Source organism: Pseudorasbora parva, chromosome 9 (assembly GCF_024679245.1).
Source record: "Pseudorasbora parva isolate DD20220531a chromosome 9, ASM2467924v1, whole genome shotgun sequence".
In the NCBI taxonomy this organism is placed as follows: domain Eukaryota; kingdom Metazoa; phylum Chordata; class Actinopteri; order Cypriniformes; family Gobionidae; genus Pseudorasbora; species Pseudorasbora parva.
The window spans coordinates 2,274,526-2,292,619 of NC_090180.1; the positions used below are offsets into that span (position 1 = coordinate 2,274,526).

An 18,094-nucleotide genomic window follows, 5' to 3' on the forward strand; every position below is an offset into this window, starting at 1 on the left:
TCAACCGTTCTGCATTTTTAAAATAAAAACAAACCTAAATTTATTTACTTCATTATTTCGACCACTTTGTCCATTATTATGCAAAAACGTGAGAAAAGGTGCAATATGTTGTTCTTTACAAAATAATGCTGATTCATCCATGTATTACGTTTATTTACATGTGTGTGTTTATGTGTATAAGAAATCACTACTATTGGATTCCGACAGAGAGAGTGACTGTAGAATGACTTATTAATGTTTTTAAGTCCAGAGTAAACCCTTTCCATGACCACAGAAAGAGTCTGTAGGATATTATTCAGCCAAATTAATGAAACGAAAGTGCAAGGATCAGGTAGCCTGAGACACAACATTGCATGTTCTTGTTTAATAAATGTCCCCTGAAGCCTGATGGGAATGAGGGAGGTGAACAGGGACTCCGAGAGGCCTGTTATCAGTCCAAAACTCATCTCAGCTTTTACACATCCTTTGCGCCTCTGATTCACAATCTTTTTTTAAAGCGCGCACAGCCCTAGTTATTGTCGCTCTCCATCCCGCTTTTCATCAGTATCTCCCTCTCCTGCTTGAATCAGACAGTCTTACAGTTTTCCGTGAATAAGTAGTCTGCCCCCCCACAAGCACACACGCTGAGCCTTTCATTAAGAATGCATCATAGAAAAAAGCACAATGCAATTATTGAACCTTGGCAGTACCAGGGCCTCATCCTTTAGATTTCATTTGTGAGAAAACAAAGGCAGGTTCCCAACGGTCCAACTTTGATTCATTTAGGGTTGGAAGATTCTCTTTTCGAAGCCCAATAGAGCTCCTCTTTTGAATTATGGATGCAAACAGGAGGAACTTATCAACAAATCATAACAATGTTGGACTGATTCCTGCTGCAAATGATAAGAGAAATGCCTGTAAAGCGGATGTTTTACTATTCATTTTAATGTACCTGGCCGCCTGTTGACTATGCTTTGCCTGACAGGAGCAACTATAAACCTGAACAGATCAATCTTGGCATACAAACTTGCAATCTTTATTGGCAAAATGCAGATTGTGCATTAAAATGTATGATGCAAACAGAACAACTTCTGCCCACTGCCTGAGATTATTCATCAATATCGCACTGTCAAGTTTTATAGTAATGTAGTGTGTGTACTATTTATTATAATTTTTTTATATTTTTTTTTACAATGAAACAAAAAGCTATTGGAAGATGATACTAATCTGATGCCAAAAACCTCAAAATATACAGTCCCTGACAAAAGTCTTGTCGCTTGTGTACAAATTGACCTAAAGTGCCGCTGAAATATATTTCTAATCAAGATTTTTTTTACAAGAAATGGCTCATTTTTATCCCACCATCTTTTGTGATAATGTTTCAGTGAAAAACTAAACTTTCAAAAAGTATTCTAATATTCACAGCTTGGTAAAGCCCATTGAGTCAATTTTTGCAAAGACATAAGTGTTGTCACCTTGTCATATGAGCTTCACCTGTGACTAATAACGGATCAATTAGGTCTCAAGTGTGTATAAAAAGAACCCCAGTACACTAGACCTTCACATCAACTGCAACTAGACCGCTGCAAACATGCCTAAGATTCACCCAGAGACTAAAGTTTTGATTATCAAGAGGCTGAAGACCAGATCCACTGCTGATGTGGCAGACACCTTCAATGTGTCTCAGCGTCAAGTACAGAGGATAAAAAAAAGATTTGAAGAGACTGGAGACGTTTTTGACAAGCCCAGGTCAGGCAGACCCCGCAAGACAACTGCTCGAGAGGACCGTTTGTTGGCTCGAAAATCCAAGGCCAGCCCATTTTCCACTGCAGCAGAGCTCCACGAGACCTGGTCACCTGAGGTCCCTGTGTCAACCAGAACAGTTCAACCAGGATTCTGTCTCGAAATGGCCTCCATGGTCGAATCAGTGCCCAGAAGCCAGCACTAAACAAAAGGCAATTGAAAAACCGTGTGGCATTTGCCAAGGCCCACAGCCTGCTAAAAGGATGGATGCAGGAAAAGTGGCAGAAGGTGGATTTTTCAGATAAATCTTCTGTAGAATTACACCACAGTCGCCGCAAATATTGCAGGAGACCTACTGGTGCCCGAATGGATCCGAGATTCACCCAGAAAACAGTGAAGTTTGGTGGCGGAAAAATCATGGTCTGGGGTTACATCCAGTATGGGGGTGTGCGAGAGATCTGCAGGGTGGAAGGCAACATCAATAGTCTAAAATACCAAGAAATCTTAGCTACCTCTTATATACCCAACCATAAAAGAGGCCAAATTCTGCAGCATGACAGTGCTCCTTCGCATACTTCCATCTCCACATCAAAGTTCCTCAAGGCGAAGAAGATCAAGATGCTCCAGGATTGGCCAGCCCAGTGACCAGACATGAACATCATTGAGCATATGTGGGGTAGGATGAAAGAGGACGCATGGAAGACGAAACCAAAGAATATTGATGAAATCTGGGAGGCATGCAAGACTGCTTTCTTAGCTATTCCTGATGACTTCATCAATAAATTGTATGAATCCTTGCCAAAGCGCATGGATGCAGTCCTTCAAGCTCATGGAAGTCATACAAGATATTAAATTTGGATCTCACAGCACCACAACTTAATTTGCTGACATATTTTTGTATTTGCAGTAAATTTGTTCAATTTCTGTATAGGCGACAAAACTTTTGTCTTGCCAAAATTTGACCTTTCTGTCTTGATTAAATGATAAATATTTTTTCTATGAAAATTATTTATTTCAGTGCATTAAACATCATTTGGGAGGGTTTTAGCTTTTCATATGAGCTATTTCTAACACCAATGAATTAATTAAAAGTCAGGTTAATATCAGGTATTTCTAGAAAATAGATAAGCGACAAGACTTTTGTCAGGGACTGTAAAGACCTAAAGTATCCTAAAATATAAAGGCAATTGTTTTCAAAATAAAATAATTGTTTTACTTTTTTTATATTATCACTGTATTAAAACCAAAAGACATTCAAATTTCTGGAGAAAAAAAAATATTTTTTTTTCACAGAGTAATGTTGCATTTATGTGTGTGTGTGTGTGTGTGTGTGTGCGCATGTGTGTGCGTGTGTGTGTGTGTATGTGTATTTGTATAGAACCTTTTACCACAAATATTGCTCTATACAGCAAATAATACCCTAAAAACCTCAGTTATTGTAATAATTTTATTGTGGCCAGCCTAAGTGCAATAATCATGCTGCCTAATCAGCATCTTAATATGCCACACCTGTGAAGTGGATGGATTATCTCGGCAAAAGAGAAGTGCTCACTAACACAGATTTAGACAGATGAGAGAGAAATAGGCATTTTGTGTACAAAGAAAAACTCTGGGCCCGTATTTATCAAGCTTCTCAAAGTGCTATTTTAGTCTTAAGTGCTGAAAATTCATAAAATTTACTCCTACTTTAAAACTTAAGTATAAAAGCAAGTTATCAAATTTCTTAAAGCTAAGATTCACTCTTACTCCCAGGTATTTAAGACAGCTGGAGAGGTCTCTCAAGTGGTTAGAAGTGTCCAGTAGGGGCTTGAGATGGCGCTGAGGAGACAGAGACGTGCGCAAATCTTTCAATAGAGGGAGAATGTGTTCGAAATGTTTGACGACAAATAGTTAATCAAACAGTATTGTTTGGACAGAGCAGACATCATCTTTTTCAGCGCTGGTTAATGTTGGGTTTTATAAATAAATAAAAAAACACTGTTCGAGTAATTCAGCAAGCAGTAGCGATCGCTTCTTCCTCCAGTTCGGCTTTCTTTTGGAATCCATGATGGCTGATTATATTTTAAAAATCTAGGCTATAGGTCATTTAACAGCACACCAGTTTAAAAAATGTAATTAAATGGATGAAAACATGTTTATCTTTCATTTCAAATGTATATATTATAATGTATTCTCTTGAAAACTCTTTATTGTCAAATGTGTGTTGAATGTTAACTCCTCTTAGGAATTTCACCTTTCAATGTGAATTTATCTGAGGATATTCTTAAATAAGGACATCTCTTCAGTGATTGGTTCATGCCTATGACATCATCCAAAATCTCCTTTCGCGGCACAGCAAAGTGTCGTAAATCCACTCTAAGACTAGCACTTAAGATATATTCCTACACTTTACTTAAAGTATGATTGGGACGCTTGATAACTAACTTTTAAGCGCAGCTTTGAGCCCAGAATTTTTTTACTCTTGAGTCAATTCTTAGCAGTGTTCTTGTGAGTAATTCTAAGATGTTTGATAAATACGGGCCCTGGTTTATTTATTTATATATGTATTTTTTGGGGCTAATAGAAGTTGTGAATGGCCAGTAACTTAATAATTTAGCAGCCGCTGAGTGAAAAAGTTAATTGCAAACCCTGCAACCCAGTATTTCTGAATCTAATCAAGCATCATTTAGATTAGTAATGTGTCCCTGGCTCAGAATGTCCTAAAGCTAAGGCATTTCATTTGATCTGCACTTTGCCTAATTCACTGCCCAAACAAGAATAAAAAAAGAAGAAATAATCATTCAAATCCAGGTCACTGAAGCTGTATAAGCCCAAGTCTTACATTACAAAGATTCATTGCCAAGCATTACTGTCCTCACAGCTCTCGCTCAATTAAGCTTTCATTACTTAATACTGCTCACTCAAGAGAGATACCTTCAGAGAAATCTGCAAATGAAATGACGAATCAGAGCTAAGCCTCTGTCCTGTCCCTCCTGCTCTTTAAAGGAAGCTGCGGTGCAACGGCAGTCCGTCGAGCTCATTGATTTTACACAATGGAGAGGATGGGCACTCATTCACCAGCGGAGGGGTGGAGCGAAAGATTATGTTATGATTCATTAGTTAAAGATGCAGACTAATTAAAGCAAGGCAAGATCATTTTCACTTTTTTTTGTTTTCTTTTCTTTTCTGTAGAGTTCCCAAAGTGCAGTTTGAAGGGATAGTTTACAAATATCCGGGCCTGTATTCATCAAGCCTCTGAGAATTACTCACAGGAATACTCATAAGAATTGACTTAAGAGTAAAAAATTATTCGCTTTTATTATCGTATTTATCAAGCTTCTCAAAGTGCTATTTTAGTCTTAGGCGCTGAGAATTCATGAAATGTACTCCTACTTTCAAACTTAAGTATAAAAGCAAGTTATCAAATTTATTAAAGCTTAAGGTACGTTCACACCAAACGCAAATAGAGCGTCTGGAGCGAATGATTTCAATGTAAGTCAATACGGCCACTCATGCCTTTCCGGCAGCGAGTGACAGGATGGCCGTATCCGGAGCGCCATCCCCGGCATGTACCAAATCGAGTAACGGGTCATTTCAATAAATTCAGCAACTGTTTTGTCTTGTGGACTATATGTACACATGTTTTAGTATGCAAAATATCTTATTCAGGACAGCACTAAATAAAAAATAACATGCATTTTGCATGATCCCTCTTATTTAGTTAAAATGATTCAAATTCAAATGATGCATATATATATATAGGCTATATTATCTGATATAATCAGCCACCATGGATTCCAAAAGAAAACCGAACTGGCAAGAGGAAGAAGCGCTGACAAAGATGATGCCTGCTCTGTCAAAACAATACCGTTTGATTAACCGCTCATCATCAAACATTTCAAAAGCATTCTTCCTCTCCTGAAAGATTCGTCTCTGTCTTCTCATTGCCATCACAAGCCCCTACTGGCAACTCCTAACCACTTGAGAGACCTCTCGAGCTGTCTTAAATAAGTGCCAGAGAAAAAGCGATTCTCAGCTATAAGAAATTTGATAACTTGCTTTTATACTTAAGTTTAAAAGTAGGAGTACATTTCATGAATTCTCAGCAAGCAAGACTAAAATGACACTTTAAGAAGCTGGATAAATACAGGCCCTGATTTATAAATCTAAGGTCTCTTTTTGGGGGCATTTTTGCCTTCACTATAGTGTATTATAGTACAGTTGAAGAGAGGATAGAAGAAAGGGACACGAGATAAATGGTAAAACAACGTGTGGGGATTGAAACGTGGGTTAATCCCAAAGAGCAATTGTGCAGTATGTTGAAGAAATACCCATTAGTAAAAGTCACTTTTACTGTAACACCTGTGTTTTCTTTCTCAGTTTACTTCCATTAAAGACATACATGACTGTGTTTAAAATGAAACTTGCAAGATGGGCATTTTTACACATATGTACAGTATATATAACCGTTCAAGGGCAATAAAGTGCCAAATATAACTCATTCAAAGCTCATAAGCTCTGTGAGAACAGATGTGAGCACGTCTCTGACTGCGGTCAGAAACAGCCTCTCGCGCAAATAGAGAAATTAGTAATTTTTTCGCTGCTGACTGGCATTAAAAGGCATAAAATTACTTGTTTTTACAAATGCATGCAAACTAAAAGTTGTTTTGAGTCTGGCTCTAGACAATTCACAATAAGGGCATGTTTTTGATTGAAACTGGCAAATTTCACTGAAAGGTGACAAGTTTGCACCCCTGAATAATAGTCAATGAAATCTAAAACAACACTGGACTCAATGACTTTCATTGTATGGACAAAAAAGAGTGTTTTTTCACATTGACATTTTTTTGAAATGTCTTCCTTTGTGTTTCGCAGAGGGAAAAAAAAGTTTAGAACGACATGAAGGTGAACTATCCTTTTAAGTATCCCCCTCGGAATCTGCCTCCCTGTTGGTGTCAGACTTACTAGATGAGCTGTGTGAAGTAAGGAATCATGTCAGGGCGGTGTTGTACCTGTATCTGGGTCACATTGGTGCTCACAGGGGTCCAAGAGACGGCGGCCACACAGATCATTGACCCACGGGCCGCTTGCGTTCTGCTGGTAGAACAGCAGCACCTGGGCTGGGTTCAGCCAGTCAGAGGCGTCCAGCTGGCTGCCCTGAAGCAGAACGAATCTGGAGCCTGGGAGAGAAGAATCAGACAGGACATCTGTTAAGACTTGCATTGAGTAAATTAGTCGGCTCTATTAGTGAGCTTTGACATCATGTACCATACACATGATTGTAAAAAAAAAAGGCAGTAAAAAAATATGGTAGCAACATTTTAGGTTTTATGGGACAGCACAATAAACCCGTCTCAGGCATTATTAGAATATTCATATTTAATAAATGTTCTCTCGACACGTCATCCAAAATAAACATGTCTCTTGCGCAATGACTGATCTTTCGAATATTCATATTTTTGTGTAATCGACGCGTCATCCTCAATAAACCCGTCTCTTATGTGATGACTCTGATTATTAGAATATTCATATTTAATAATTGTTTTCTCGACACGTCATTCCAAATAAACTTTTCTTATGCGCAATGACTGATCTTTCGAATATTCATATTTTTGTGTAATCGATGCGTCTCCTCCATAAACATGTCTCTTATATGATGAGTCAGATTATTCGAATATTCATATTTTTGTGTAATCGATGCGTCTCCTCCATAAACATGTCTCTTACGTGATGACTCAGATTATTCGAATATTCATATGTTTGTGTAATCGACGCGTCTCCTCAATAAACCTGTCTCTTACGTGATGACTCCGATAATTAGAATATTCATATTCAATAATTGTTTTCTCGACACGTCAAACTAAATAAACCTTGTCCGGCGTGATGGCTCCAATTATTCGAATATTCATATTTAATAATTGTTTTCTCAACACGTCATCCTAAATAAACCCTAAAGTCTCTTGCGCAATGACTCTGATCTCTCGAAATATTCATATGTTTGTGTAATCGACGTGTAATCCTCAATAAACCTAGCCTAGAAATCTAGACGCACCCTAGCGGCAGCAAATCTAATCTGCCGCGAGTGTGGTCTAGCAACTCTCAATACACTTCTGAGCTGTATTCGCCTAACTCTTGCCGGGCCAATCACATCGTGTATAGAGTCGGTGGGCGGGGCCATAATGATGACGGCCGAGTTGCGTTTGCGTGCTTCTAGTAAACACAGAAACTGGCGAACGGCAGCGGTCTTTCGAATCAGCTTTGACCGCGACTCTGGAAGACTTGAGTTAAGCTTTTCTCTGAGAAAAGAACAAAGAACGGCACTGAAGTCATTCTTAAAAAGGGAAGATGTGTTCGGAGTTTTGCTGACCGGATACGGCGAATGTTTAATCTGTCATAGAGCTCTGCTTCACCTTCGTTGCTCTGGTTGGTTGTAGCACTATCCTATCGCGTGCAGAGGGAGTTTGACAGACAGCCGTTTATCCGCCCCTCAGATTGAGCTGACAATGGTGAGTTTCCAGACCAAACATCTTGATGTGGCTCTGGCTTGTCAGGCTACAATAAACCCGTCTCTTACATGATAACTTTCGAATATTCCGATCTAATGCGCTTTCTGACCTATAAGGCTGCCAGAATAATAATCATACACGGTGTGTTAATAGGCCAGAGGAGAACTGAGTCTGTTTCTCTAAGGTTTATTTTTCTCCATCATGCCCTGGTGGAGTTTTGGTTCCTTTGGTCACCTTTGGCTTGGCTTGCTCAGTTGGGGACACTAAAATTTCAACTAAAGTTATCAACTAAATATCCAAATAAAATTAATTACTAAATTAACTGTATCAACTATAATACTAATCTGCCCACATTGTGGCTATATGATAATTTAAATGAGCTGATAACATCACTGTTTTCTCCAGAACGACTGTACAGCCAAATCAAGTTTTGTTGCATTATTTTCCTGTTTAACACTGTGAAGCTGATTTGAAACAATCTGTGTTGTAAAAGCGCTGTATAAATAAAGTTGACTTGACAGCACTTAGTTTACTGCCTATTGGTAATGCAATGTAATGTAAAATAATCTAATTTACAACAAGGAAGACTTGAGGGAGAGTAAATCGTGGGCTAATTTTCATTTGTGGGTAAACTATCCCTTTAAACTATGTTTTGGACGTTCTGCAAAGCTTTTAAAGCAAAGCATTATAGTGCTGTGGATGAGATATGAAACATCTGAGCTGGAAGTGTGATATATTCTACACTATCACTCCGAATATATGCCACAAAGAACAGGATTTATTCCAAAATATCAAGTTTTATCCAATCTTTCGCATAAAGTTTACTCTGTAATACTGTTAGACAGTTATAGACACATCTTAAATGTGATTTTTCAAATTCAAAAGGCGAACTGTGAATCCTTCCAGTCTTCTCTTTTTAGATTCCTTCCACTTAGACATCTATGTGAATGTTAATCTAGCCTAAAGCGCCAGACCCCATAGAAAAGAGCGCTGCATGAAAGACAAAATGACAGACGAGCAAAGCCAGTCACAATCCATCATATCGCCCAAACTCTAGAAATGACGGCTGCAATGCCAATGAGCTGAGAGAGAGAGAGAGAGAGAGAGAGAGAGAGAGAGAGAGAGAGAGAGAGAGAGAGAGAGAGAGAGAGAGAGAGAGAGAGAGAGAGAGAGAGAGACTGGCCTGTTTTCTTGGACTGCAGGTGCAACATTGAAATTCAATAACAAGCTCATCCAACACAAACGTAAGGTCCAAAGTACAAACAGAGAACCCTTGGGGAAAGTGGCTAGCTGTTGTTTACAGTTGTGTGTGTGTGTGTGTGTGTGTGTGTGTGTGTGTGTGTGTGTGTGTGTGTGTGTGTGTGTGTGTGTGTGTGTGTGTGTGTGTGTGTGTGTGTGTGTGTGTGTGTGTAGTGAAGTCAGTGGTTACTCCCCAGAACTGAACTTTGACACATTTTTCATAGCGTGATAATAGCTTAGCTCAAACTTTTTTGTTGTTTTTCAATCCCACGCTATTCTTTCCATAAGCAGCAATCTAGCAGGACAAAATGCTACATCACAGTTTTCCGTCTCACTCTCTCTCTCTCTCTCTCACACACACACACACACACACACACACACACACACACACACACACACACACACACACACACACACACACACACACACACACACACACACACACGTTAGGTTTTTGTGAATTGTGGGGACTTTCCATAGGCGTAATGCATTTTATACTGTACAAACTGTACATTATATCCCCTTACACTGCCCCTAAACCTAAACCTACCCATCACAGGAAACATTCTGCAGTTTTACATTTTCAAAAAAACATCATTTAGTATGTTTATAAATCCATTTACATTGTGGGGACTGCTGGCTGGTCCCCACAATGTAGGTGATTTCAGGTTTATATTACATTGTGGGGACATTTGACACACACACACACACACATACGCACATGCACACGCACACGCACACGCACACACGCACGCACACACGCACGCACACACGCACACACGCACACACACACGCACACGCACACGCACACGCACACGCACACGCACACGCACACGCACACACATACGCACACGCACACGCACACGCACACGCACACACGCACACACGCACGCACACACGCACACACGCACACGCACACGCACACGCACACACGCACGCACACACGCACGCACACACGCACACACGCACACACGCACACACGCACACACAAGCAGGCTAAGGAAATAATCAATCAATAGTCTTTCCTCTCACTTTAATCAGTTGGTTTGGATTCAGTGATTCATGGACTCGTCGTTCTGATGGTTTCTGTGCAGTCCGTTTCTAAGCAAACTGTCCAGGTTTTAGTCAACATTAGGTTGTTCCTACACTGTAAAAAAATGTATGTTCAAAAAGTTATGACAACATGTGTTTTTAGACAACTTTAATTCATCAAAATAAGTTAAGAAACGTTCAACTTTAAGATGAAATTAACATCCAAGTCGATTGTTCTTAAAAAAAAAATCAGGCTGTAACATTTTTTACAGTGTAGTTTTATTTGTTGCATTTTACTTATCTAACTCTTTTAACAGTGTAGCTGTCTTTTGTGTGTTTTTTTAATAAGTTGTAGTGTTTACCTTCCTTCACTAATTAGCGTCTTGCCTTTTAATAATGGTGTAGCTTAGAGGTGTTACAGGCCAGGGGGCGTACTACAGAAACTTTCTATCTTAAGTCTTAACTTAAGATATTATAAGTTAATTTAGGATTTTACACAATTTCATATTACAGAAGAAAATCTCATGATTTAGGATTCTTATCTTATCTTACAAAATCTCATCTTTTCTGTAGTTCAAATGCTAAAGAAGTTAGAAATGTGTAAGTATACCAATGTCGTATGTAACTTTAGAGATAGTCCTTAAATTTGTGCATATATATAACGTCCAGTCTCAAACCAACTTTATGCAAGTGAAAAACTGCCGGTAATGCTCCGTGACGGCTCATTGGTCTCTGTAATGTTGGTTGCAATTCGTCAACTAACTGCAAAATCATGTGTCGTGGGAGTCTGTAATTATTTACAAGCATTTTATCATCAAAGCGCAGCACATCCTCTGGGTCCTCCAAAAGTATCTCCACCATCAAAACCTCCCTGCTATTCAACTTATATAATTAACAAATACATATAACATAAGACTCTCAAAAAAATAGATTTTTGTACAATGTTTTTTTACCGCTGTTTTTTAAATTTACCGTAAAGTTAAGACAGCTTCTAGGATTTTTTGTCGAGTTATGATGCTTCTGTAATATCCGTTTCCTATCCATAGTTAAGATTTTGCATTTAAAAAATGTCATTCAGTAATAGCCTTTGTCCTAAATGAGGTCCTAACTGAAAATGTAATTTACCAAACAGATAAGATAGGATTCTCAAGTTAAGACATTTCTGTAATACGCCTCAAGATTTACTAAACAGGGCAAATTAGCACGAGAGTGTAATCCCATAAAAGCGGCGATGGGAGTGGACAGTTTTGTATGTACGGACGACACACACACTAATGAACACAGACGCAGCCGAATCCTTTCCATATAGCTAATGCAATCTACCGTTTACCATCTGGTTTACAAACTTTATGAAGGATCCCCAAATATGATTAACCTTTTATGAGGGATTCCTTTCCTAAAATCCATCTGTATATGTTTTATGTATGAAACAACATTTAAATAGTAGTTAGATAAATAACAAGCAAAAAAGTGTAACATTATAAATACAACATATTGTTTCCAAACTAAAACCGGCTGTACTTAATGTTGGATGTATACTGCAAACCTGAAAAAGAATATTAAAATATAGTAAAAAATTATTAGTAAAAGCACTTTTCAAAATAATAGTAAGCAAGCAGCTCACATACTGCTTTTATATCGATATAAAGGGGACTATACTGAGAAAAACTCACTAAAGATGCAAAGTATGTATACTGAAAGAAAGGCGAGAAACATTTAGAAATGAAACCGTGTGAATGTTCATTAGACTTTATCCATTTTAATGTGGATTATTAAATGGATAAAGTCCATTACTTGGATTCTTTTTATTCTCTGCAATTTTTGGGGACCCATAAGAACCTTCTGGACCCTAGTTTGAAAACCCCTGGTTTAAGACGCACTTTTTCGGGGCGGTAAATAATGGTGCAAACACCAGTAGATTGACGAGCACAAACCTCACTAAATCACATTGTGTGATTCATTTAAATACTCTCCTCACAAAAATACTGCGTCTAAAAGGGAAACTCCTTCAAATGCATATGCAATAAAATCAGCTGCAAAAATAACCCCGTGCACGCCTTTTCAGCGCTAATTTATCACTGCGCATCTTCAGTAAATCCTGTCCGTAGTTTAACGGCAAAATAGGGTTTGTTAGTAAAACATCTAGACAAAACCAAATCGTACAAATGTGAGATAAAAGCTTTAAAATCAGCCAACACGTCATCCATTTTTGTAAATTTAACAATATGAGGAGGATAAGGCTTTTATAAAAACGTACAGGTTATCTAGACTCTGGTTAGCTGACGACAAATGAGACCATGTGTGTCTGAAAACCTTCCGTGTTACAATTAAAAATAAACTTTAGCATTTCATTTGAGACCATACTATTCTTTAAATATTCATCCACTAGATGCCCAAGAACATCGTGTACAATACAAGTACACAGTGTTCACCATTTTAAACACAACTAGAGTATGCATTCGTGTATGATTGATTGTTCTTTGATGCTTTCAGCACACATCTGTTTGACTTTTCACTCGAGACAGCTGGATGTCGGTATGACATTTTCTTTAAAGGGATAGTTCACCCAAAAATGAGCCTGTGATGTTGATCTGCTGACCCCAGTGCGTCCAACATGTAGGTGTGTTTGTTTCTTCAGGAGAACACAAATGAAGATTTTTAACTCAACCTTTGCTGTGTGTCGTCATATAATGATGTGAATGGGTAACGTTCTATGAGAGCAAAAAAACATGCTTAGACAACACACACAAAGAGCCAATGACGACACATTGATATCTCAAGACACAAAACGATCCGTTTGTGTGAGAAATCGAGCCGTATTTATATCATTTTTTACCTCAAATACAACGCTATATCCAGCCTGGAACGCGCATCACTTCCGGTAAGATAAAAAATACACGCGCTGGCTCAAATAATATCCAGATTGTGTATATTTGACATTACTGAAGTGATGCGCGTTCCAGGCTGTCGGATATAGCGTTGTATTTGAGGTAAAAAATGATACAAATACTAGGGCTGTCAATCGATTAAAATATTTTATCACGATTAATCACATGATTGTTGATGAGTTAACTCGCGATTAATCGCAACATTTTTAGCAATTGTAAATGTATCTTAAATTAAGTTTGTAATACTCTAATCAACATGGTTTTGGACTTATTCAATAATAATCAATACAGTATGAAGACTAGACATATCAAAGTTCATAGATGTTTATCAAAGAAATTGTCCATGTCTCTTAAACCTAAACTTAAAAATTAAGAAGAAGCAGTGATTTCTCTCATTTTAAGAATGTAAATTGAGTTTTTACACTGGCAGTTTAATTCAGAGCAGGGCACAGTTTGTATGAAAAATTAGTAATGTGAAAGCTGCCATGCGGACCTGTGAGCGCACCAGAACCACACCATACCTGGGGGAGGTCCATATTCCACGAGGCCCCTATAAGCGATCCGCGTTCCCTGTTGAACTGCCGGTGTTTTGTATCTGTGCCGAACTGTGCTGCGATTCACTTGGACATTGTGAAGACGACGCACTCGGGAGCGCTTTTGTTCAGAAAAGTAACCTGCGTATGCATTTTAGCCGATTGTAATGTATTTAGTTCAATAAAACACATGTACCGTAAGTGGTGACGGTGTTAATGATTTACCTCAGATACGAGCGAGAGTGAGCTTCAGTGCATCGCGCTCGGACTGCAGAGAATGTGCTCATTGAAAAAACGCACTTTTCTTTCTTATAGACCCGAAGTCTAATAAAAGTTAAACAGAAAACATAGTGGCTTAGGCAAAAACTGCACTTTTGGTTTAGAATAGTAATGTTTATGTCAACCCTTTTCTTTCCCTATTAACGTTTGCTGCTGCATCCTTTGCGTCTGACTGCTCTCACTTTCTCTAACTACGGGCTATGCCATGGATCAAACAGAAAATACGCACTGCGTAAAAAATTTAGTGTCGTTAAAATGATTTTGCGATAACGCGTTATTAACGCGTTAACTTTGACAGCCCTAATAAATACGGCTCGATTTCTCACACAAACGGATCATTTTGTGTCTTGAGATATCAATGTGTCGTCATTGGCTCTTTGTGCGTGTTGTCTAAGCATGTTTTTTTGCTCTCATAGAACGTTACCCATTCACATCATTATATGACGACACACAGCAACGGTTGAGTTAAAAATCTTCATTTGTGTTCTACTGAAGAAACAAACACACCTACATGTTGGACGCACTGGGGGTCAGCAGACAAACATCACAGGCTCATTTTTGGGTGAACTATCCCTTTAATTCAGTAGAAATGGTGGGGGGTAGATGAGGGAAGGCTAAGGACCCCTATTGCTCAAAAAAAAAGAAAAAAAAAGTGGGAAGCGGAGCGGCTGATGAGATTACCGTCTGCAATGAGATGCTCCGGTACATGGAGAATAACTCTGACGTTGAGGCTACAGGAGAGGTGAGACGCACAGGCCAGGCCGATCACACAGCTCACCACGCTGATCAAAGTCAGGGTGGTCTTGTTGATAGGGCTCCGTGGGGAACCTGTGGAGAAGAAAGAGAAAGAGAGAGCAATAAATGAGCGATGCTACAGGACTGGAAAGTTCACATTTTTATGTGTACCTCAGGAAGGCACAAGGGAGGCAGTTAAAAAATAGCCCACATCAGGGTTGGTGGTCCATGAAAGGAGCACTGGATCAAACCAGCCAGCCAAACTCTGCAAGCGGCGGCAGATCTGGCACGAGTAAAGCGGTGGAGAGATTACGGGTTTCCTTTTGAAGCCTGCTGCTTTTATGTTAAATATTGCAAATTGCAAAATATGAAGGAAAAAAATATTTATTTTTGTAATACAGCCAAACTGGTGTGGTGTAGTGCTGCACTGCACATCTGCTACATGTAAAATCAAGGCAAAGGACACTGCTGGTGGTGTATGAATATTATAACAACACACAAGATGACAAACACACCAATTTACAAATGCATGAGAAGACAATACTGATGATCAGATATTGGGGACATTGAGTTGCTCATTAACACAGTGTTTTAAACTCTCAGGATAAACATGAACTGCATGCAGCAGGAAACAGCAATGAAATACATATGAAATGATATCAGATGACACGTTTGTGACCCTGGAGCTCTTCACCAATAAACAATACATTGTAAGGGTCAAAATTATCAATTTTTCTTGTATGCCCAAAATCATTAGGATATTAAGATTATGTTCCATGAAGATATTTGGTAACTTTTTACTGTGAATATATCATAAATGTATTATTCGTAGTAATATGCATTGCTAAGGACTTCATTTGGTCACCTTTAAAGGAGATTTTCTCAACATTTTGATTTTTTTTTTTTTTTGAACCCTCAGATTCAAGATTTTCAAATAGTTGCATCTCGGCCAAATATTGTCCTAACAAAAAATACATAAATGAAAAGCTTATTGATTCAGCTTTCAAATGCCATATCAATAACACAATAAAAAAGACCCTTATGACTGGTTTTGTGGCCCAGGGTTACATTCATGATGATAAAGTTCAAAATACAACTGAGAGAGACATATTTACTGTATAATGATTATATGCAGTGTATGTATAAAAAGAGGAGTCACAAAGGAATGACAGATCGATGAAAATGCTTAGCATTGCATTAATGATGCAACACATCATATACTAAAGGAGGAATCCCTGTTTTGCAATATTAAAGCAAGACATCATGATTTTATCTGAGAGACCCCGCATCAATAAATTGACTTTGAAGAAATGAAAGACACATGATCAAAAGACAACAAAAAGCATTGATTCAAACATTTGCACGCATCTGCCAGAAATATGTACAAATGATTTCAAAACACTGATGTGCCGATTTAGTTTTCTTATGTTATGGAGTATTCATTAATATGTCATTAATTTACGCTAGAGAAACTGGTGCTTTTACATTTTGTCAATTGGACATACAGTAGGAGCAACATACTGCACTTGGTCCTCTGCTGAGCTAATCACATATTTTTAAGGATTAACACGGGCAAAACTATTTAAAATAATTCATTTTAGATAAGAATATTATCTGGCTTTTGTCCCCTGGCCTCCAACTGCTATCTTCTAATAGTAAGTATTAGAAGATAGCAATCAATTGTAACTGTGAAGAAGTCAGATAAATGACAGCATTTAGTATTTTTAGTAGGGGTTAAATATATATGTGCACACACCGATCAGGCACAACAGCACTGATGATCTTCATCACGGCTCCTGTTAGTGGGTGGGATATATTAGGTAGCAAGTGAACATTTTGTTTTAAAAGTTGATGTGTTAGAAGCAGGAAAAATGGGCAAGCGTAAGGATTTGAGCGAGTTTGGCCAAATTGTGACGGCTAGACGACTGGGTCAGAGCATCTCCAAAACTGCAGCTCTTGTGGGCTGTTCCCGGTCTGCAGTGGTCAGTATCTATCAAAAGTGCTCCAAGGAAGGACCAGTGGAGAACCGGCCACAGGGTCATGGGCGGCCAAGGCTCATTGATGCACGTGGGGAGCGAAGGCTGGCCCGTGTGGTCCGATCAAATAGACGAGCTACTGGAGCTCAAACTGCTCCAGAAGTTAATGCTGGTTCTGATAGAAAGCTGTCAGAATACACAGAGCAGCTCAGTTTGAGGCGTATGGGGCGGCATAGCCGCTGACCAGTCAGGGTGACCTCTGACCCCGCCGAAAGCACCAACAGTGGCACGTGAGCATCAGAACTGGACCACGGAGCAATGGAAGAAGGTGGCCTGGTCTGAGGAATCACGTGGATGGCCGGGTGTGTGTGTGTGGCTTACCTGGGGAACACATGGCCCCAGGATGCACTATGGGAAGAAGGCGAGCCGGCGGAGGCAGTGTGATGCTTTGGCCAATGTTCTGCTGGGAAACCTTGGGTCCTCCATCCATGTGGATGTTCCTTTGACACGCTCCACCTACCTAAGCATTGCTGAGACCATGTTCAGCCTTTGATGGAAACGGTATTCTGGTGGCTGTGGCTCTTCCAGCAGGATAATGCTCCTGACACAAAGCACAAATGCTTCAGGAATGGTTTGAGGAGCACAACAACCAGTTTGAGGCGTCGACTCGGCCTCCAGATTCCCCAGATCTCAATCCAATCGAGCATCTGTGGGATGTGCTGAACAAACAAGTCCGATCCATGGAGACCCCACCTCACAACTTAAAGGACTTAAAAGGATCTGCTGCTGACATATTGGTGCCAGATACCACAGCACACATTCAGGGATTAAGAGGAGTCCATGCCTCGACGGGTCAGGGCTGTTCTGTCAGCAAAAATGGAACCAACACAATATTAGGAAGGTGGTCATAATGTTGTGCATGATCGGTGTATATACGTATATTTCATGATATTTTTATTTTAAGTTATTTCCAGAATTATTATAACATACAAAGTGAGAGATTTATAATTACAATAATAATTTATTTAACATATTGTACTTTTGAAAGCAGTTTATGCATATTTACCCATTAGCATATTAACTCCTATATGAACACCTTTTTTTAATGTAAACGTACCTAAACATGTCTATCAAAATCAACACACTGCTATTACCCAATCACCAGTTAATGCAGTGATCTACAAAATAATAATAATAATAAATAA

General features: G+C 39.0%; 1 protein-coding gene across 3 annotated transcripts in view; it reads right to left on the minus strand.

Moving 5' to 3' along the window:
* astn1 (astrotactin 1) overlaps positions 1–18,094 on the minus strand; it is a 423,229-nt gene that overhangs the window by 273,590 nt on the left and 131,545 nt on the right. For all 3 annotated transcript variants that reach the window (XM_067453477.1, XM_067453479.1, XM_067453478.1), the window contains 2 exons: positions 14,860–15,006; positions 6,714–6,881 (listed from right to left, as the gene is read on the minus strand). In XM_067453477.1, coding sequence (XP_067309578.1) covers positions 6,714–6,881; positions 14,860–15,006 — 315 coding nt within the window. The remainder of the gene's footprint in view (positions 1–6,713; positions 6,882–14,859; positions 15,007–18,094) is intronic.